At 39.6% G+C, this 23416-nt stretch overlaps 1 protein-coding gene across 1 annotated transcript in view; it reads right to left on the bottom strand.

The window, feature by feature from the left end:
- Positions 1-6757: 6757 nt before the first annotated feature.
- Positions 6758-23416, bottom strand: part of RXFP2 (relaxin family peptide receptor 2) — a 65903-nt gene continuing 49244 nt past the window's right edge. Inside the window, exons 12-18 of the mRNA XM_053563707.1 lie at positions 23309-23380; positions 23108-23179; positions 20069-20140; positions 17173-17402; positions 16117-16527; positions 12372-12590; positions 6758-7470 (exon numbers count right to left, since the gene is read on the bottom strand). Of these exons, the coding sequence (XP_053419682.1) occupies positions 7211-7470; positions 12372-12590; positions 16117-16527; positions 17173-17402; positions 20069-20140; positions 23108-23179; positions 23309-23380 (1336 nt within the window). The 3' untranslated portion in view covers positions 6758-7210. The remainder of the gene's footprint in view (positions 7471-12371; positions 12591-16116; positions 16528-17172; positions 17403-20068; positions 20141-23107; positions 23180-23308; positions 23381-23416) is intronic.

Below are 23416 nucleotides of genomic sequence, written 5' to 3'. Positions count from 1 at the left end.
CTATTTTGTAATTGTTCCATATATGCTTCAAAAAGATTCTTCCTTTAATTTGGGGATTGCATGGTTTTATACATTTCTAATAAATCAGATCTTTTAAACTGTGTTGTTCAAATTTATACCCTTCTTAAATTTTTGTTAGCTTTAGCTTCCTGCTACATAAAAAATGATAAAATCTCCCATTAGGTTGAAGATTTGTCCTTTTTCCTTATAATTCTGAAATTTTTTATTTATATGTTTTAAAGTTATAATGTTAGCCAAATACGCATTCAGAACTCTTCTGTGTTCAGGGCAAATTTATTTTATTGCTATATGGTGACTTTTTTTTCCCTTAAAATACCTTTTGCTTTAATATGTACTTTTAATTGATATTAATATTGTTTACCAGCTTTCTTTGGTTTGTATTTACCTGGAAAACATTATTAGTGATCACAGGTTTATTTGGATTGATTTTTACTTAGTATAGTCTCTTTTGCTATTTTTTTCCCTCTACTTTTCCTCCCTCCCTCCCTTTTCCCTTCACTCCCTTCTTTTGTATTTTGATTGGTCTTTTTTCTCACTTTTGGTTTGAAGTTCTACATCTTATTTCTATTATTTTAGTAGCTGCCCTTTGCATAAATTTTAATAGGCAAATATATTTTAACAAATCTAAACTTTCACAGGATTCATATTCTTTTCCAAACAATGCAACTTTTTTTTTTGAGACAGAGTCTCACTATGTTGCCCTGGGTAGAGTGTTGTGGTGTCATAGCTCACAGCAACCTCAAACTGTTGGGCTTAAGCGATTCTCTTGCCTCAGCCTCCCAAGTAGCTGGGACTACAGGCACCTGCCACAACGCCCAGCTATTTTTTTTTGTTGTTGTTGTTGTCATTGTTGTTTAGCAGGCCGGGGCTGGGTTCAAACCTGCCAGCCCTGGTGTCTGTGGCTGGCGCCCTAACCACTGAACTATGGGCGCCAAGCCCAATGCAGACATCTTTAAAGATTTAAATATGAAAATTCTTTTCTATCATAAAATCCATTTTATTCAACTTGTTAGTTCAAAGTTGTTTTCATTTCTTAGTCATCAGAAAATATATTTTTATCATTTTATATAAACAAATATTTCAACGTATATAATTCCTTTGCTTATCACTGTGTCTTGAGTACCTCATTTTCTTTTGAGCATAATTTTCTTCTTCACTAAGTATATTCTTTAGTGGTCCTTTCAGGATAGTTCAGGTAAATTTTCTCTATCTTAGGTTATATGAAAATGCTTTTCCTTCACTCTTTTGTTAAATAAGAGTTTAGCTGAATGAAGAATTCCAGGTTAGCAGCTACAATCTTCCAGTAATCTGATATTATCCTGTGCTTTCTAACTTCTGGTTTTGTTGCTGAATTCATCTGTCAGTTTCATCGTGTGTGCGTATATTTTTTTTCTCTTTCTGATTGCTTTTCTTTATCTTTGGTATTCTTCAGTTTCATTACAGCATGTTTAGGTATGAATTTAATTTTGCTTATCTTGTTTAGGACTCGTTATGATTCTAGATACGAGAATTCATTTGTTAATTCTGAAACATTCTGAGTCATTATTTCTTTGAATATTATTTCCCTTTCACTCTTTCTATGTTTTTCATCTGAGACTTCTTTGAAATATACATTTGACCTTCACGTTCTATCCTCTGTGACTTCTAAATCTCCATCATACTTTTTGTGTCTTTATCCCTTTTTCTCTATTCCACGTTTTCTTCATGTCTAACACCTAGTTTAATAACTTTCTCTTCAGCTGTATATAATATGCTTTTTAAACTATCCACTGAGTTTTCAATGTTAGTAGACACTCTTTTCATTTAAGACGTTCTTTTCCCTCTAGATTTATTAAAAGTATGATCAATAGCAGCAACGAAATGAGATTATCTTTAAGGTGTGCAATGTAATATTCTGGCATACATATGTATTATAAAATTATTACCACAATCAAAATAATTAACATATCCATCATCTCACATAGTGCCCTTCGAGTCCTCTGGATCATCTATCCATTGTGGAAAGTGAGGTATTGAAGTTTCCCATTATTATATTATTGTATTTCTGTCTATTTCACCCTTCAGTTGTGACTGTATCAGGATCTCTGCAATGTATGAAATTTATAAGATTATAACACATCTATTATTTATTTGAATAATAATGAGTTTCAGACAATGTGTTGGAATTTATAGTTGTTCACTCAAACCTTTCAGTAATTATGTAAAGTAGGTACTTCCCCCATTTTTATAAATAAATAAACTAAGAAGAAATTGTGGCATCGGGTTATTCTACTCAAATGTCATTCACTGAAGACCTCCTTTGCCATTTCTCCTTCTCTGGCAATAACTCTTCCACTTTCCTGATTTATTTTTTTTCTGTAGAACTTCTCATTCTTTAGCGCATTATAAATTTTGCTAATTTTCCTTTATTATTGTCTCTGCTTCCAAGAATGTAAGCTCTATTAAGACAGGTTTATGTGTTTACTCCTGTATTTCTATCACTCAGAATATTACCTGCAAATGGGCACTCAATAAATATTTGTGAGTAAATGAATTGTTCAAATAAGATGCGCTGTGCTTTTTCCTATATACCATTCTACTTTAAAATTTTAATTTATGAACCTGTGACAACTATTTGTCTTTAGTTCTTTAAAGTACATTAAAAAATAATTGATTTATTCTTTTAGCTTAGCAATGTTCTAAGTAGGTGAAGTTACCAAATAAATAAATTCCAATACAGAGATAGTGAGGTGGTTCTGTGTCTGCAAAAGCATGCATTTGTGAATAAATAATATTTGACTTCAGCAAGTTAAATGCTATGTGAAAACATAAGGCAATATATAAAGTGATGTATATGTACCACTGTTTTGTGGCAACTGTCAAGCAACTGCAGGCTGAGATCATAAAAATGATGTAAGCCGGCTGCTTCTCACATGCTAACATAAGTGTCCATTTTATGCCAAAACTTAAGGTGGGAGATCTAAATATGCACTAATGTGAGGAGACTAGTCTATGATCTGTAGTTACGATGATTGTGTGTTAATCGTTCCAGTTTCTACATTCCTAGATTTTGCTAGGTATAGGCCACCTGATTTTTAAGTGGTAATTACTGTTGTACTTTTGTAAGTGCCATGCCTTAGAAAAGCTTCATCGTCTGAGGTTTGCTCAGTATCTTTTCACTCAGCCCTGGAAGAAGTGGATTTTTGAACACAGGTGTCCCTTGTGTTAATTCTTCCTGCAAGGTGTTCAGTATCCCAGGGAAACTGAGAATTGAATGTTCCTCGCAATCTGTATGAATTTTTAGGTGACTGACACTTGGACCTTCAGCGTGTGGTTTTTATCCACATAATAAATAGGTCTTACCAGGAAGGGAATCACACACCTATCTGTTTGTGTGATATGATCATAAGGAAACTCACGTACAGAGAAGGGAAGATATGTAAGATCTTTGTCTAGGGTCATGTAAACTGTTGATGGCTAATCTGGAACCACAGCTCCAGCTCCCCGACTTTTAGCCCATGGTTCCCCCCGCAAATGTGTGTTAACTATTGCTAGAAAGGGTATAGCTTCCATTACAAAATCTTTACTGAGGCAAACACTCCAGCACCACAAATTCAGAAAATTGCTAAACTGGTAAACGTGTTATTGCATCCTGGGTGGGCCAGAAATAATTTCTTCTTGTATGAAAACTTGTTAGGAGCTTATAATTCAAAATAGTTATGAGTTTACTCAAAGCCTAGAGCTAAGAAGTGTCTGTGGGCTACAGACAACAGAATATTCCTATCCCTGGGTAGCAATTTTGTATCTTAGACTTGTTCCTTATTTCTTTGTTTGTAATTTGTTACTCCATGTGTGGCATGTGGAGAAATACCCAGATGAGGATTCCAGTGAAAGATACTGAGTAACAGGTTTCATCCTATTAGAAGTATTTCTGCAGGACTTTGAAGTCTTCTATTGAAAATCCTTTTTAAAGAATAGTCTAATTTTATTTCATTTTCTTGGTTCAGAAATAAACATTGTCATTATTAAATATGCGTCTTCCATCTTGAATAAATAGGATGTTAGAAAACTGACATATAAACAAATTAAGTATAAAAACAGATAAATAGAGATCTTTGTAATCATTCTCCCTTTCTTATTTACCAGGGTGAGAGAATTAAAAAATACAAATACTGTCTTTAATTAATATTGTGTTTCTTGGGTAAAGTTGTCTGAGGCAACTTTATATATGGCCATTTATGCTAAAGTGCAAAAACTAAAAGTAAATATGTGTCATATGTATTCCTGGTTAATTTTGGAAGATAGATTTCCATCAGGCCTCCTTGGAGCATTGATAAAATAATAGACCAGGCATGATAGATGATGTTTTACTATTTCTCATTTCTATCGTGTGCCTTCTCTGGATCTCTGCATTGCTCACTACCTGAGGATGTTAAAAAGCATAGCAAAGAATCACCTGGGGTGAGATAAATTCTAAAAAAAATGAAGTATGAGCAGGTATGTAGCAAATCACCAAGCATGGACTTGATCTGGCACCAGAGTCATCCTTAAGAGGTAAACGTCGGGGCGACGGGTCTGCTTTTGTGGCTTCATGATGTTACAGAGACCAGGGAAGTGGAGCTGTGGATCTGGGGTATGTGGCTAAGTGGGGAAAGGTGATAACGGCGACCTATGTCTGAGGCTCTAATATCTGTAATTTCACCTACAGCACCTGACGGTGAAGAGGCTATTTCAGCAACTGCAATGGACATAAACTATTTTGACGCAGAAAAGAAATAAGCCTTGAGAATAAAACAAAGCTAGGTAAACAAGTTTAACTGTGTCTAAGGCAGATTAAGTACGTACTGTTTGTACATTTCTCTCAGGCTCTGTAATTACTTTTTAGGGTATCTTTTCTTCTCTCTTTCAAGATGTGCTGCCAGTTACAAACAAATGCAAAGTTAGGACAGGGAGCAGGTGGGTGACTGGCCCTCATCCTCTCCTACTCAGAGATGGTACAGTCTATGGTCTCTTAAATTCTAGAGCAGTATTTCATTGATGTGGATATTGTCGTGGAAAACAGTTCGTGATTGCAGGTATGACCACATAGAAATACTGAGTTTAGAAAACAGATTTGACCTAACACAAAAGATCTCGCTGAATCTAGATAAAAGACTATTATTTACCAAAGCCATACACATTTCTAATGGTTTTCTATCCGTAGAGAAATGCAGAATAACACTGTAAATCAATAAGCTATTGGATTTCAACTTTATGCTACCTGTTGGCATGGTGCTGACCGGTGTAGATACACTGCCTCCATCTCCCCAGGCTGCTGCCGCCTCCCCGGAAGCACTTGGCCTTAGGCTTCCCCTCAGGCCCACTGCTCACCGTGGCCAAGTGGACTTTCACAAGTAACAGTTCTCAAATGCTTGGTTCATGGACCGTGGAAGAGGCTTTTCAAGTATGAGAGATATACTGAGGGGCACTAGGCTCGAGGTCTATCCCTTATATGTGCTCCTGATGTTACTGGTGAAAGACATTTTAATAAAATGTCAGTGAATCTAGAAAACAAATTCGGAAGTGATTCATCATGTTGAAGAGGTAAGTAAGATGGGGAACAGTTTGAAGCCCTAAGGAAAAGGGAAGCCTAGTGAATGGGCTAAAATATTATTCCTAGAAGTCTACTGAAAAGACTCTACTTACTTGAGAAGTATCTTACTTGATCAAAATGAAGGAACTTGTGTTGTGTATCTGTTCCACAGTGAGTAATAACAAGTAAATTACCATTATGGCTGTGACCCGTAAACTCTGAGTTTCTTTTTCTCCTGGAAACTATTGGATAAAAGGCCATGTGTGCCATTTAATACATAACAGATGATGATAAGGTGTTTTTAGTCAACTATTTGCATTTTATGTCATTAAAGGAACTGAGAATGAAATGAACAGTGACAAACTAAGTTACTGCCTCATGCTGTGGAAAAGGGGGAAGAAAAAGAAAAATGTTAGATGTATCTTGTGAACTAAAATGCTGTGTTTCCCGGCTATATTCTTTATCAGGAGAAACATACTGAACAGCCAATAAAACCTACCCACGATCTTTGTTAAGCTTAAATAATAATGGACAAATGCAAAATATAATTTTATTTACCTGATTCTTTTTTCACATATAAACTTTCAATATTAAAAAATGTCTAGGACATCACAAGCATGTGCGTTTTTCCTTTTCGAAAAAAAAAAAAAAAAAAACAACACACACAACACAAAAACCCCAAACTCACTTGCCTTTTTGTTATAAACTATGGGAACGTATCAGAGTAAGATGGTTCCAGATCAAACCATCCTTCTTGAATTCCCTTTAATATCTCTTATCTGTCTATTCTATGAAAGTAGAACTTGCCAGCAACAGGGTTACTGCTCTAGAGAAATTACACTTTAAAAAAATATTGAAGGATAGTTTTGGGCAGTAGAGGTACCCAATTTTCCTTTGTGCTGTGGGAAACCTTAAGAAAAATACCTTCTGACATTAAATAAAAGCCAAAAAGATAAATGGTACTGGACTTCCACAGTGTGCCTCTCTGGCCAGAGGTTAGACGTGGTATCCTTGAATGCAGTTTTGTCTTCAAAGTGGTTACTCTACTGGGGAGAATACAGGCGCCTGCCACAATGCCTGGTTATTTTTTTTGTTGCAGTTGTCAAGGTTGTTACTCTACTCTCTTTCTGTTCCATTTCTTCTCTGATCTGAGTGAGTGAACATTTCAGAAATCCTTCGCTGCCGATTCAGCAGGACATTGAGGGTTTAATTTGATATTGAAAAAGGGAAGGGATGTTAGATTTACGTTATTATGGCCACACTGAAGTAAGGTGTCATGAATGTTTATTTTATGGACAGTTCAGCTGGATGTAAAAGCAGCCAACCTGTGGGCATCCATGGGTGGCTTGATGATGTTGGCTGAGGAGAGATTAACAGCATCCCGCCCACTACACTTCGATTCATTTGCACATATCAGGCCTGTAGTGGGGAGGTGAAGAACCCTTTGGTGCAGTGTTCAGCTCAGGTGGTAACAGTACAGCTGCTATTAGAACGCAAGGCCAGGAGCCATTCTGCTGAGCTCTCTGGGCAGAAAGGTTTGCTGTTGGTGAGGATGAAAAAGCACTGCAGATGTCGTCTTCCAAAAGCTGTCCCTTGTTTTAGGTAGTCCATTGAAAGTCCAGTGACCCAAAGCCATTCCTAGGAAACAGGTTTCATCATACTGTCCCTGAGAGTTATTTTGTTCCACACTCCAAGTTTAAGTGAAGACGAATCGTCTGTCCACACGATGGATATAGATAAACTTTTTTTTTTAATTGTGAAAATTGATTTCCTCCGATGTTTGTACAGCAGTTGTTTCAACTTGTCCTTAAAAAAGCTGGTTGTAAGAGTGTAGAGGATGGGATTCAAAGCACTGTTTACTGGAAGAAAAAAAATCACTATCCAAGAAGTGATTGTACCTGGAGAAGAAAACACAGTGTGGGGGAGAAAACAAAAATTGAAGTTTCAAATGGACAGGAAAGGCAAACAACTCTTTGCAGTCAATGTTCTTTATGAGAGTACGTGTAAGTTTTCTGTCGCCTTATTGAAAATCTCTTTGTTGGAAGAGCACAGGACTACGGATTCAAGACCTGATCATTAACATGTGCTGAGTTGCAGTAACTAATTTGTAGGTTGTTGTGAGACCAAATAAGAGGAACTATGTGAAAATACCTGTGTAAACTATAAATTGCTATGTAATATATTTTTCTTTTTTTAAAATTTCCTTCTTTTATAAGAAATAAGAAAATGAGAAAATAATTCTTAATCAATAGAACAGCATTAAGGAAACTTTTGGTCCAAGAGTCAACCCTGAACTTGGTGTAACTGCGTCCAGGCCTGGAGGATTATGTGCCATCCTGGTGTTTCTTCCACCCTATTGCCCTAGTAAAGGTGTGAAGAGCAGACAGAAACACATCCTCCAAACTCGATGACATCCTCCTGCACACAGACTTACAAATGCTAATAATCAGGGAAAGAGGCCACAAAAAGTTCTTTTGGAGGAGAAATGTGGAATGGTGACTCCTTCCTGAGTGTATTGTTTGTTGATTAGAGTGAAATGTGTTTTTCTCCTTTAAACGCAGTCTGCTAGTGGGCGCAGTGGCTCCTGCCTGTAATCCTAGCGCTCTGGGAGGCCGAGGCCAGTGGATTGCTTGAGCTCAGTAGTCTGAGACCAGCCTGAGCAAGAGCGAGACCCCGCCTCTACTAAAGATAGAAAAATTAGCGGGGCACGGTAGCAGGCACCTATAGTCCCAACTACCCAGGAATCTGAGGCAAGGGGATCGCTTGAGCTCAGGAGTCGGAGCTGCTGTTAGCTATGATGACCACGCTCCACCCAGGGCGACAGAGTGAGCTTGACAATAGCGACAAATAAGTAAAGAAACGCAGCCTGTGGTCAGACACGCCTTGTCTGGGTGAGCACAGTTGGATAACAGGATCCTAAGACCTCGCCTGCCCTCTGCAGAAGCAGGCTGAGCACAGCCGGCTCTGCTGACCCCCCTGTTCAGCACTGAGCCCTGCGGTTCTCAAAGCCCACCTCACCATGCTGCCTCCTCCCACACCCTCACAATTGCAAAGAACTTCCAGCTCCACCGAAAAGCTGGAGGGAAAGGCCAAAGATACTTCCTGTCCCTGTCCTCTCCCCTCTCCACCCTGTCCAGCTGTAAGGCTCTTATCTGTTACCAGTTACTTTGTTCTCTCTTTCTGTTCCATTTCTTCTCTGATCTGACCTGACCTCTGCTCTTTCTTCCTTTCATCTCTCCCTTTCCTTGGCATGTATTTGCCTTCCTCTTTCTCCATCCCCTGTTTTCTCCTCCTCATTTTTTTTTTAACTGAAAAGAATAGAATAGAAAAAAAATCTGTTTTATCCTATCTAGGCTTACTAAATAGTTTTATATTATTTTTTAAATGAGGTAGTTTGAAGAGTTTATGATTAAAGAAAGACACCGTGAGTTGCCTTTTGTCTGTCGTGACCCCAAAGGGAATTGTGATCATTCATCCCACCTCATCCTCATAGAAAACAATGCCTGATAGTCTCTGCTTGTAATTAAGCAAAGACAAACAGTCTAAGTTCCACATGTCAGTTCCCCTCTGAGATTGCCCTTTCACTCTGTAATTTGAGAAAGAAGGGCTAAAACTGGCTTATCTTCTGGGTGACCCCATGTACTATCAGATGACTGTGACCAGTAGGCCCCAGAGTTCTTGGAAGGCAGGGATGGGGATTAGGTCAATGAGTGCTTATTTCCCATAACACCATGGAAGCTGTTAAGTGCAATAAAGGCTTTTCTGTTAGGTCCACCGAAGTGTTCAAGATAAATCTTGAAGTATTCAACTATAAATGTAAAGAAAGTCTGGGGCACGGCCCAGTAAGGTTTCCACACAGTATTTTTTCCTGTTTTAGTTTCCCTCATTGAGGTGTTAAGTTTATCGTAATCTGAAGTGTCTTAGCCTCTCTGAGGGTGACGGTGATTTCTGCTGCTATCAGATACTCGTGATCACCAGACAGTTGATTCTAAACCGCCCTCCTTTACGGGCTGAATCATGTTGCCTCAAATTCATGTGTTGAATCCTGCTGCCCAGTACCTCAGGATGTGACTGTGCTGATAGACAGGGCCCTTAAAGAAGTGACTAAGCTAAACTGAAGTCCCCAGGCTGGGCCCTTTCCAGTCCAACTGTTGTCCTTATGAGAAAAGGAGATTTGGACACAGGAAGAAGCCCCAGAGATGCACACAGAGGCAAGGCCAGGTGAGGACACAGTGAATTAAAGGCTATCTACATGATGATTTGAGAGGCTCCGGAAGAAACCACACCTGGTCACACTTTGCTTCAACTTCTAGCCTCCATATCTATGAGAAAATACATTTTTGTGGTACTTTGTTATAGCAGCTCTACCTACCAAATCAATATGGAAAGAGAAAAGACTCAAGGAATTAACAGATTCACAGAATATTAACACTGGAAAGAGTTTGAGAGGCCATTTAGACACAGTCTCAGTGAGGTGAGGCCCCTCCATGGGTCACTGGCTGGGTTGGGAGAGGAACTTGGGAGTCCCTCTGACCTATGCCACGTCCCTCTTCCAGCACACAAGGCTGCCTCTCCTCATATCCCAGATACACGATGGCCTAGGTTTGGGGGGGCAGATGTGTACACAGGAGTGGGGGGGCCCAGAGTGGGGGCAGATGGGTACACAGACCACCCTCCATTTTGCTACTCTTGGGCCAGTTCAGATTCATCAATTAAAAAGACATTTATTGGCGGCGCCTGTAGCTCAGTGGGTACACCAAGGCTGGTGAGTTCGAACACCAAGGTTGGTGAGTTCGAACCTGGCTCAGGCCAGCTAAAACAACAATGACAATTGAAACAACAAAAAAAATAGCTGGGCGTTGTGGCAGGCGCCTGTAGTCCCAGTTACTTGGGAGGCTGAGGCAAGAGAATCGCTTAAGCCCAAGAGTTTGAGGTTGCTGTGAGCTGTGATGCTACGGCACTCTACTGAGGGCAACAGCTTGAGACTCTGTCTCAAAATGAATGAATAAATAAATAAATGAACAAAACATTTATTAAATAACACGATATGAAAAGTACTGTGGAAAATGCAATGGTGAATAAGACATGATTCTCTCTTCCCGAAACTTACAATCTGAAGGGATCAGGGGATGCATTCAGAACTAAGGCCACGGGCAGTGCCTGTGGCTCAAAGGAGTAGGGCGCCAGCCCCATATGCCGGAGGTGGTGGGTTCAAACCCAGCCCTAGCCAAAAAAAATAAAAATAAAAATAACTAAGGCCACTATGAGAAGTTCACATGAGGCGAATAAGCAACTGATTTGGATGGAAGTGGGGTGAGGAGAAGTCAGGAGAGGCCTTGTGGTAGAGGGAGGGTTTGGGCTGAGCAGTAAAGGAGGAGATGGGGTGTTTAGTAGGCTGAGCTCTTAGAGGTTTGAAAGTATAATGCAGAGGGAGCAGAAGGTTCTACTTTCAGCAAAGACTGATGTCTTATCATAAAAGTAAAGAAAAAATTGCCCAGTCATTTGAACTGGCCTGGATTACAGAATGTACAAGGGTGGGGTGGGAGGTAAAAAAAATATTAAAATGCTAATCCCTGCATTTGGACTTTATTCTTCAAGCAGTGAAGGTTAATGGACATTTTAGTACTGTTGAATTTGAAATGTTAGCATGTAAAAATTGAGATGTCCAGGCAGGAGTAATAGATGGGAGACTGTTCATCAAGTGAACATCTGTGCCGTTAATATTTAATTCACTCTGCTTTTCAAGTACAACCAGCTCTCCCCTGAGTGATCACCCACAAATCCTTTTGACATCTGCTCTCACCACCCAGTGAAGATTCCCAAATACTCAGTCCCAATCTCCCTTCTGACTTTCACTTCTCCATCTCAGATGGCCCGTGGGACGTCTATACCTGTGGACATGAAACTGTGAATGTAGCCGATGTTTTGCAGCAAGGCCTCAGGGCCTTGTGTACAAGCCAGCAGGACGTAGGCTGTTACAGCTGTTTGTCATTTGTGTGTTTGTTGTCACTCTTTCATAAGGGCTTTTGATGAGCCAGGCACCCTGCTTGGTACCAGGGTGCCAGGATGAATAAGGTACAATTGCTGTTCTGGATCAAGTCCCCAAGTCGATTTGCAGTCAGCCAAAATAGTGAGTCAAAGATGATCCCAAATTCTGCTTCACTGAGAGTTGGGCTAACCCCTGCATGGTAGCTACTACATAGCTCTAGATCCTAGAAAGGGCTTCACGCAAAATTCTACTAAGGAAAGCTGGTTTTCTCCAGTTGAAAGTAGGGGTGTGTGTTGGGAACTTGGCCTTTTGGGGGAGACACTTCCATGGGACATCCAGCGCTCCACACAGCCCCAGGTGACATTTCATGGCCAGGCCCCTGGAATAGTTTGGTGGTTCTAATCAGCCAGGTATGTGCACATCAGAATCACAGGGGGAGCTCTGGCAAAATCCCCATCCATAGGCCTCAGCTTCTAGAGACTAAATCCAGAAACCTGGGTGGAACCTGGGCATGTATCAGATAGATTTTAATGTGAATCCTCCTGATTAAGAACCACTATCTAGCAAGGTAGAAGCAGGACATGCAGACTCCTGTTTTTTATTATTCCTGGCTGGATTGCACCACTACCCAGTTTCTATTTTAGAATATTGATAATCAAACACCAGAGGAAATAATAACGCTTTGTATTGAAGCCATAGGTATATATGGAGGGAGAATTTCTGGTGAAAGGCACCATACTAGATGGTGGCCTCCTCAAAATAAGTGCATAGGAAGGGACAGTGTACTCAAGAATGATAGAAGAGACTGACCTGGTATTTCCACCCGGAAGAGGGAAAGGATTTTAACTACAAATACAGGAATCCAGCAGATGGCATCAGAGAACACTATAAAAAAGAAACGATTTGCAATAGCCACCTCTCTTCCAAGGTGATTTCTCACTTCCGCGGTCTGCAAGGCGGTTTTTTGAATGGAACAGAACATAGTAATGTAGGAAAACACAATGATGAGAAAAGCCAGCAAGTTCACACCTGTTGGGAAAAGCGCACCTTTTAACATCTCAGGCATTCAAGTCAACAGTAAAAATATCATGGCCCAGGTTGAGTATCCCCTCTTTGATGTGCTTAAAACCAGAAGTGTTTCAGATTTCAATTTTTTTCAGATTTTGGAATATTGGCATATACATAATGAGATATCTTGGGAATGGGACTCAAGTCTAAACATAAATGAATGAGGGTGATTTTGTTTAATATTTTTAATAATTTTGTGCATGAAACAACGTTTGTATACACTGAACCATCAGAAGGCAGAGGCATCAGGTTTAGAATTTTCTACTTGTGGCCTCGTTGTAAGTGCTCAGGAAGTTCCGGATTTTGGACCATTTTGAATTTTGGATTTTCAAATTAGGAATGCTCAACCTGCACTCAGATGTTAAATATGGTGCTTCTTACACTGACAGTCTGAAGAAGCTTTACTTTTTTTTGGTATAAACCCAGTGGTATTTGGCTAAAAGGCCAAGTTCAAGGAAATAAAATAAGGGAATTAGGTTAGCCAGATTAATAATAGATTACAAACATAAAAACACTTTCTGGAGAATTACAGACCTCTAAAATTTAGATCTTGACATATCATGAAGGAAACTAGGTTTGTTAAAGTATGAAAAAAACGATTTTCATTTTTAGCTCTATGCAAATTCAAATCTTGTGGGGTTCCTAAAATCATATACATGTCTTAAAAAATAAATACGGGCGGCGTCTGTGGCTCAGTGAGTAGGGCACCGGCCCCATATGCCGAGGGTGGCCAAACTGCAACAAAAAAAGTAGCCGGGTGTTGTGGCGGGCGCCTGTAGTCCCAGATGCTCGGGAGGCTGAGGCAAGAGAATCATGTAAGCCCAAGAGCTGGAGGTTGCTGTGAGCCGTTTGACGCCACGGCACTCTACCAAGGGCAGTAAAGTGAGACTCTGTCTCTACAAAAAAAAAAATAAATAAATACAACCCCCTTTCCTCATCTTATAAATATGAATAAGATAACTTTGGAATTTATCATGAGCATTGCGTCAGAAACACTGTTCCTCATGTCTTTTTGTCTTAAATAGGAATAATGTATAGACCAAAAATGCATTTTCATTTTTCTACAGGTTTCTTATAGTAATTTAAACTACTATGCCTCAGAACCCTCTATACTCATTTTTGAAAAGAAAAGAGAAACAAGGAAAAAGTTTAAAATACAACTATCTAAATTATTTTGGGGGGACCAAATATATTTACAAGGTTCTTACTCAACATCAGTATCTGCTTTAATGCTGATTTCTTAGTCCCTTGGATTGCTTTATTTTTGCTATAACAAAAACCTTAAGAGTGATTGTCTGATTCCTCACAGGGTGCATATAATTTGCATATAATTTGAAAGTAGTTTGTATGTAAGGTGGGTGAAGTCTAGGGAAAAATCCTTTAAATTCAAGATGATCTGTGATTTTTATCCAAAACATTTTGCATTCTATGGAATCTCACTATATAGCCATAGGATTTTATAGAGCTAATTTGTCTTATTAGACCTCTGGTCAGAAAGTTTAGTTAAGCACACAATAAAATCACCCTGTTAGAAGATGCTCCTCTGGCCTAAATTCTAAAAACAGACTTACAGAAAGGATCAAAATTGTATGTTCTAATTGTACTGTAGTAATTAAGATGTTAGCGATTGGGGAAACTGGGTGATGTGTGCACAGAAACTTGTACTATTCTTGCAACTTTTCTCTAAAAATTAAAGTATTCTCAAATTGAAAATCAATTTTAAAATCGTATATTGTCATAATCTTCAAATAGAAAAAAGTTGTATTTTATTTAGAGCTCTAGGACTCCTCTCACAGGCAAATAGATGATGATGATAGTGTTTGTGTGTGAGTGTGGGTGTGTGTATTTCCATCTCTTTTTCTATCTGGAATACATATCTCAGGCACTTAACCCCCTCAGGCTGATCTCCACAGCATCACTGTGAGATCCACCACCCTGAGCATCGTTAGCCTTCACCTCACTCTGTCCCCTGGCTTTGGGCCTCTGGATGCGCCATGTCTTTTCCTGGAACACAGCCCTCCCCCCACCTCCTCTGCCTTCATTTGACTAATGCCTCCTCATCTTGGCTTCAATTTGGATTCATTTCTTCTGGGAAGGCTTCCTTGGTTTAGACCTCCTAGAACATTCTGTGCTCTTCTGTGGTGGCCTTTATCAGCCTGTCATGTAAGGGCATGTTGACTTGTCTGCCTCCCCCACTGTGGTCTGCAAGGTCTGTGAGGGCTGGGTCTGTTGTATATCCCCAGGACCCAGGATAGTGCACAGCCTAGTGTGTGTGTGTGTGTGTGTGTGTGGTGGGGGGTCTCTATTTTTAAGTGTGCCTATGCTAGAAGCAATGAAGAACTGAGCCATGAGGAAAGACAAAGAGCCATATACAATACCCTACGAGTGACATATCTGTGAACGGAGAGCTACCAAACAGGGTCGTGAGTGAGTAGTAGTATTCAAATGGTGCAAATACAATGTTTTGTTTTTCAGAACAGGAAGAGAAGGAATAGATGGTGAACAACTTGGAACAATTAAAGACTATTTCATGATGAATTTTAAGTGACTTATTTGAACTTGAACTTGGGAGGCACTGCAGGTCTCCGAGCAGAGGTGTAGACAGTCCTTTTGATACTCAGGGAGATTATAAATGAGAGGAGGAGGAGGGCCCAAGAGGTCAAAAGACGAGTAAGGACTAACATAATAACTCAGGGTTGAGGTAGGAAGGTTTTAAACCAAGACAAAAGCAGCTGGTAGACACTGGGAGGAACAGGAAACAGAGGCAAATTTTGATGAAAACCACATAATGAAAAAGAAAGGACGAGAGATCCAGTGGACTAGCTGGGTGAGGAGAGACAGGAAGGGTAGTCAAAGTGGTAATAGTGCCCTAGTTAAAGAGAACAGTCTTAATTTTAGCAGGATGGTTACATATTAGAAAATAGAAAAATAGTTTTTAATTTTAAAGAGTTAAACTGTCATTCATTTGTCTGAGATTGTAGGGTCTTCTTTAGGAATAGGAGGAATTAAAAAAACTGAAAAGGAAAGAGTTTTATTAAGCATCTTTACATTGCTGACTTTAGAACTACGTTTGACAAAGACAATAAATCTCCCTGGTTATTTCCATTCAGATATCTCCTGGTAGTGAGTTTCCAGAACTTTTAAATTATTTCTTTAACTCAAAACTAGATTGAAAAAAGAAAAAAAGATTTCAAATAACTTTGTAGGATGACAGGACTAGTCACCCAACTAGAATTCTTTCAGCTCATAGTCATACGTACAAACATGAAGTCCAAGGATCTTACGGGTAATAAAAAGGCCGTCCAGAGATCCTGAAAGTATGTCTTTGTTTTCCACACTAAATCTCTATAATAAAATTTTTTAATAAAAACTTCAAAAAGTACAATAGCAAGAACTTTCATTTGAACCGGGCAAATCCAACTTTGCTGCAATTTACGGTATTTCTATCGAAATTATGTTTTTCCAGGAAACGAAAGATATCATTTACCTAGGAAAATTCCAAGAGAATACCCTTTGCCTCCAATATCTTCTGTTTGGTCATAATAGAGTGGGAAGCATACTCCATTTTTCCCATAAAAGTTTCCAAAATAATCCTCATTCCAAAATGGAATTATAGCTATTAAAAATCCTGCCATCCAGATGCAAATGAGGATGAGGGAGGTCTGCCATTTCCCAGGCCGAATGTTACTGAAGGGGAAGACAATGACCAAGAACTTCTCCAAGGTCAAGTAGGTCAGCAAGAGGACGGAGACCTCGGCAGACAGCATGGCCAGGAACCCCAGGAGGCGGCATTGCAGACTCTCCATCCACAGCAAGGCGTACTTCTGATACTGGCCTCGGTATTTTATGTCGAAAAAGCCAACGAAGAACAAATAAACTCCCATGAGGCAGTCAGCACCTGTGGAACAATCAATGAGGGGTATGTTGATAGTTTCCAGCATCTTCCATGTCAGCTTCAGGTTTCTGACTAAGTCTATTTCTAGCATTTTAGTTTTCTGATTGGGTCTGTTTCCTCCATCCATCCTGTGTTAAACGAACTAACGTAAACACCTACTAGACTACCAATGGCTTCAAAATCTATACTATTTCCATAGTTCCACGCTGTGTCTTTGTTTTATGGTTTAAAAAAGTGGGAAGGGGAATTTTCCAGAGGTAGCTGGGATGGGGTGGGGAGAGGGCTGTTTTTTAAAATAGTAAACATGCTATTTACGTAATTAATAAAGGTTATTATCTGGGCTTGAGAAGCATAGGTGTAATTGTGATTGAAATCAACAAGCTTAGCTTTATAACCCACAGAACTTTCTCCATAATTAATCACTTTACGCATCAGCTCCTGCTACCCCATTTCTAAGATATAACCCCCAAGAATAGTTCTGGTAAAGTCCTAAAATAGAACCACAAGGGCCAACAGGTTTATGTTCAGAAGAGAAAATTTGCCCAGTATGTATAATTCATATCAAATGCCATTTGTTGAAAGCCAGCATAGAACACAGCTCACTCATGGAAGATATCCTAAATCTGTTTTCATAGGAAACATACTTACAACAAAGGATTTTGATGGACATAGCGTGAGTTGTATTTTCAGCTTTAATGAAAGATCTCATGCCAATGACAAAAAGATTTCCAAAGCAGGTAATGAAAGCTATAACCCAGACAAATATTCTGAGGATATTGTTAGCCAAGAGGTCCTCAAATGAAGAAATGCCGTCAGTCAAGGGCATACATACTCGGACGTGGGGAGCATAGGAGCAGTATCGAAAGTTTTTGAAATAACTAAAGTCAAAGGGAAAAGAAGAGTCATTTCATAGCAATGATACAGAACCTGCAGTTGCAATCCTCTCGGGGCTGCAACTCTATGCTAGGTACAGTTGAGGGGCTTCCCTGGCTTCATTTATTCTGGTTTAGTAGTGTTTACATAATGGGAAAGTGTTTTGTTACATATTAGGCAGTGTCCTTTTAAAGAAGGGGACAAAGAAATTCAGTGGCTTGGCTGAGGAGGGTAGGGGAGGACATGAAAGTTTGAAATGTCAGAGATTGTATTTTTTTTTTCATGTCACATTAGATTATTCTGCAAGGTATTATAAAAAGTAGATTATCATTGTTCAATTGATCTCTCAAACACATTCAGGGACTTGGGTTGGCATGTAGAGAGCCTCCTGTAGCTCAGCTGAGACGTTTCTGCCTTGTCCTGAGTTCTAAGTCCTGAAGTTTGCTCACTTCAACTCTCTCTTTCTCCTTGGCCTGGGAAGGAAGGGAAGGTCTCTGAGACCAGGAAAAGTTAGTCTCACTGGGGCTGGGGAAGTGGAGCAGCCGCCTTAAACACGCATTTTTTTCTTTTTTTTTTTTTTATTGTTGGGGATTCATTGAGGGTACAATACGCATTTTTTGTCTTATCAGGGTCTGGAAAGACTTAAACAATTTCAGAGGGAAATATAGGTTTGTTTGTGGTCAATGTAGTTATGATCTGGGCATGGGGAATCCTGAAATATTGGAATCGGCAAGGTCATTTATCTTATTGTTATCCCATAAACCCGTGTGTTTGGAATTTTCTTTCAAAAAACTCATTCTATTTTTATTCTTTTATTACCTCTTTCAGTTCATTTCTCTGTTCTTTCCTCTCGGTCCAATCCATTTTTTTCTGTCATCTTCCAATTCAGTTTTTAGACCAAAACGTTAAACAAAGCTTTACTTTGCCACCACATCAAGGCCTTGTATGATGGAGACTCGGCTGCTCGAGTCGCCTCACCTCCTGCCTTGAACCCTTACCCTACCCGGACACTCTGGCCTTCTAATCCTCAGACAGCCAGACTCCAGCCTTTGTCAGAACCTCGCCTTTGTTTTCCCCTCTGCCGGGAAGGTTCTTCTCCTAGTGTTGCCGGGGCTGCTCCCTCTCTCCATTCAGATCTGTTCACATGTCTGTCACCTCACTCTGACTTCCATTTAAGCCACCTTCGTCCTCCTTCCATCCTCATCTCGCTGACCTTATCTCTCCGGCACTTACTCATTTACTCTCTGGTTCTTAAAGCTAAATGGAAGCTCCTTGGCACAGACACTCTGGCTCTTGTTCCTCACTGTGTCTCCAGCATCTACAACAGCGCCTGGCACATGCAGGGATTCAACAAATACTTCCTGGATCATTAAGTGCTGAGTGTGTCAGGTAGAGAAATAGGAGGCAAGCCCCACCCTCAATTAGCTGGCAGTCGGCTTCCTAATAACCTAGCATCCAATGAAAGGAACTTGACCTCTAACTCTCTTACTTTCTTCTCCTTCCCTGGAGTCCCTGGTACACACAAGACGTTTGACCTCTTGGTTCCTTAAGGATTCTATTACATCCTCTGTCTTCAGATAGAGCCACCAAGGGTCTCTCAGTGGTTCAACCTCCCTCCCACTGGCCTGTGGGATGGAAGGGACAGGGGGGATGAGGTGCAGGTGTTCCAATAAGTGAAGGGCAAGGAGAGTGCAAGAAGGATATGTAGGTCACTCATGAGGAAAGTAACTAAGCTGATGTGTTTCTGTTCATTGTTGGGCATTTCCTGACCTTGACCTGATGTCTACATTTAAAAGAGCACCTTTTCCATCAGGTTCTGAAAAGGTTGAGTTTCTCTATGCTAAGAAGACCTCACATTCTTCCTGGAACAAGGAGATGATAGGCTTATTAAATATTTAGCTAATGGTGCCTCAGAAAAAGAAATGAACAAAATCACGCAGCTATGCATCCAATCCTGTCTTTTAGTAATCACACCTGCTGCACAGACATAAGCGAAATGTTCTCCCAAAAGAGCACCTTCATTCAACCTCATTCACCTGTTGGACCAAACTTGTAACCTCACATTGAAGCCTCCCTATTTTTGTGGATGACAATGGTTAATCTTTCGAAATCATGAATACAGAGATTACACAGTTGATAAAGAAATGATCATGTTATAAACACATATATTAACACAACTTACATAAGTGCACTTTAGCCAAATATATTAAAGTGACTTATCAAAAACTATTATAAAGATTAGTTACCTCTTTGTAGTGCACTTAGTAACAGTAACAACACCTGGAATTTATATAGCACCTTTCTTCCTAAGGGCTCAAATCTTAGAGAAGCCGACTGCTCATTCATGTGAAGTGAATTATGTTTCCAGGTCGCCTGAGTACCACTTAGCCAGGGACTTCATCTTGTGTAATGTGTGGCATTCTGGTACCCTGATCTCTTATTGGACCTCAATTGGATAAACATCGTGTTTCCAGGGAGAAGGGTCATTCATATCGGCACATCATAATATTGAACTCTATTTGAACAGGGACCAAAGGTGACAAAATTAAAAAGCTCTCAATAAAAACTTTTGTTGCATATAAACACATTGCAGTGATACATTAGACAGTTTACATGAGAACATTTGAAACATTTCACCATGTTTCCTACTCCATTCTTTATACATACATACATGTGAGAAAGATTCTTCATGGGCTGAAACATTTGTGTGTTTATATATGGAATCTCTATCCTTTCCAGGTCTCTGGAAAATAGGGACAATGGGTTTAATGTTTTTTAAGAAAAAATATTTTAATAATTGCATTCTTGTCACATCTGAAATATAACAATTCCTGAATCACATGTTCTCAATTCAAAATAGGATAAAAAATTTCCAGTACAGTATCTTAGAAAATTGCCATTTTAATTTTTTTCACCCGTGAGTTGGAGCTGATTTTTTTTTTTTTTTTTAATTGTGAGACATACACTCACTTGGTTGTCCTCAGTAGAGTGCCTGTGGGATGACAGCTCACAATTAAAAAGCAATCTCAAGTTCCTGGGCTCAAGTGATTCTCTTGTCTTAGCCTCTCAAGTAGCTGGGACTATAGGCACCCCCAACAATGCCCGGCTATTTTTAGAGACAGGGTCTTGCTCTTGCTCAGGCTGGTCTCAAACTCCTGAGCTCAAGTGATCCACCTGCCTCGGCCTCCCAGAGTGCTGGGATTACAGATGTGAGCCACTGCGCCCAGCCGGTTGGAGCTGATTTTTGCCACTTCACATGCAGAATTACACTCTACTAGAACAGGTTCATTCATTTCTTTCATTTCAAAAAGGCAGTGATGATTTGTGTGATCACGAAATTGGCTCTGTTGTTTGATTTTCAAAACAATGCCAGGATAGTTAAAGGGTTTTGTTCAGGAGATGATATTGCTAATCTGAAAGCATCCTGAAATGAGTTTGGTGAGAACCTGGATTGATTATATACTATTTATTTTTTTAGACAGGGTCTTCTCTGTTGCCCAGGTTAGAGTGCAGTGGCATCATCAGAGCTCACTGCAACTTTAAACTCCTGAGTTCATGCATTCTTCTTGCCTCAGCATCCCAAGTAACTGAGTTAATGGAGCAAGCCATTAACTTTGGCTAAGTTTTGTGGACACAGGGTCTTGCTAGTGCCCAAGCTGGTATTGAACTCCTGGCCTCATGAGATCTTTCTGCTACCTTGGCTTCCCAAAGCGATAGGATTACACGAGTAAGCCACTCCTCCCAGTACAGAATTTAAATTTAAATCAGACTTTCTGTCTGATGTGCTTATAGGATGGGAAACCATGGAGGTAGCAAGAGGAGCTGTAATTCAGGACAATCAGACAGCGGTGGAAAGCATAATTTTTTTTTTTGTTTCCTCCAGGCCTCATAAAATGGCCTCAGAGGGCTCAAATCATCACTTCCATACTCTTAGTTTACCCGGAAGCTTTATAAATGTGGATATTTTGAAGTGTGAATTAAGAGCTTCTATGTTCTCAGGGCAACAGATGGAGAGGGGACAATCTAAAAAGACAGAAGCCTTTTGCTTTCAATTTTCATTTTTAAAAATGTCTTATTCTCACTTGGTTTCTCTTTGGCTAATAGGAATCAGAGTTTATCAACATGGTTATGAGTTTTCCTTTTGTCAATAAGTCTTACCAGTCACTATGAAAGTTCTGAGATACACAAAAATCAAGAAATGTGAAAGCCACAGCTATGGAGATGAATGCAACCCTCCCAGCAACACTGATAAGCCGAGCAAGTTGAAATCTGAACAGGTGAATCAGAAAGGACGCAGTTGACTGTGTTTCCTGGACGTGAAATGATGGACCATAACAGTCTCCAAACTTTCATAGTGACCCACGTAGTCTATTGCTGAATTGTCACATGGCCTCTCTGGCAGGAAGCTCTCAGTCCTTTTTTAAGGTTTTCCCCTCTTTTTTCTTTTATGCTCTAGCTCTATCCTAGACTCATCACAGCTTTAGCTTTATGTAGATTGTGTGTTTGTCTGACCAATCCTCTACAGAGTCCTAAAGAACAGAGGCCACTCTCTCCTGACCATGTTAAGTTGGTAGCCATAAAGGTTTGTGAAATAAATGTATAAATAAATCTTATGTGGAAAGAAGCAAAGACAGAAAAGTATGGAGTACATAGTTACTACTTTGACTTTCAGGGATTATTGTGGGGCCTTGATATTCTGGCTTTCAGAGATGTGTGCTATGGTGAGTGAAAGGAAGAGTCATGTCCACATCCTGAAGTCTGTTCTTCTATTTAAAAATGATAGGTTATTTATATTTTGAGGTTTTTAATATTCTAGTTTCCTGGGAGCAAGGACTAAGCCTTTTTTACCAGTGGATGTCCACTCGTATCTGTTGCAAGAGAGCACCTAAATCTTGCATTAATTTCCTATTGAAAATAAAAATGATACTAAGAATTGGCCTTTGGAATTAAATGAAGAAATGCTTCAGGTTTGTGCTGAAGCACAAATAATATGTGCTCTGTATTGCAAACAAACACACTTTAGCCAGCAATAGCTAAACATGGGAAAGGAAACATGAGGTTCAAAGGATAAGTGGTCGAATTCTTGACACCACTGAAACATAATGGTGTTGAAATATTAAAACACTATGCAACATCAATTGTCCAAATGTTCATAGTTGTGGGATAATTTTTTCTACACTTCATGAAAACTGAAAAGCATGGGTAGCGCCTGTGGCTGTAGGGCGCCGGCCCCATTTGCTGGAGGTGGTGGGTTCAAGCCCAGCCCCGGCCCAAAACTGCAAAAAACCCCAAAAAACAAAAAACCCTGAAAAGCATATACTGTAGACAGATATCAAATAGGTTCTATAAGAAAGGGGAAAGGAAAAAGCAGGCAAGTGTTACATAATTTGTTTTTACCAACCTTTTAGTCACAAAACTATTGAAAAATGTAATTCTTTGCGAAAACTGTAGGATGAGATTTTGCCATATGAATCCAGTTTTCGAGAAGGAGCTATGGCCTCTTCCAACATAGAAATGGGCTTTGCATGTTGAATGGTAGAGAATGAGACTTGTTTGTCAATTCAGCACGTACTTGATGGTAACAATGACATTCGTAACAGTCTGAGAAAGCAAGCTCTGCGTGTGAAATACTCACTTAAAAATAAATGCGTCTCTAAGCAAAGTACTTCCACTAATAGTATAATCAGCATAATTATAATAGTTCACTTACAGAGACTGAAGTTGTTTAAGACTTTCAAACTGGTTCTTGTGGAGATACAAAAGAGGATTGGACGACAGGTTCCTTTTTTTTTTTTTTTAACCATTAGAAGGAAGGGGGGAAAAAGCAGGAGGGTGTTATTAGTTTGAAAGCTCAAGATGTTACCATTTAAATCTGATTATGGCGAGTAATCTGATTATGGTGAGAACTTACAGTTTTTGTAGAAGCTTCAGGTCTTTAAAAAGGTGGGGTGGTAGCTCCGTTATCATATTGCTAGACAGATCCCTGTTGGTGACAGTAAAAATCCAAAGCAATTATTTT

This window comes from Nycticebus coucang, chromosome 15 (genome assembly GCF_027406575.1).
Source record: "Nycticebus coucang isolate mNycCou1 chromosome 15, mNycCou1.pri, whole genome shotgun sequence".
Taxonomy (NCBI): Eukaryota; Metazoa; Chordata; class Mammalia; order Primates; family Lorisidae; genus Nycticebus; species Nycticebus coucang.
The sequence above is the reverse complement of the archived record's forward strand: the minus strand, read 5'-3'. Positions and strand labels throughout refer to the sequence as shown.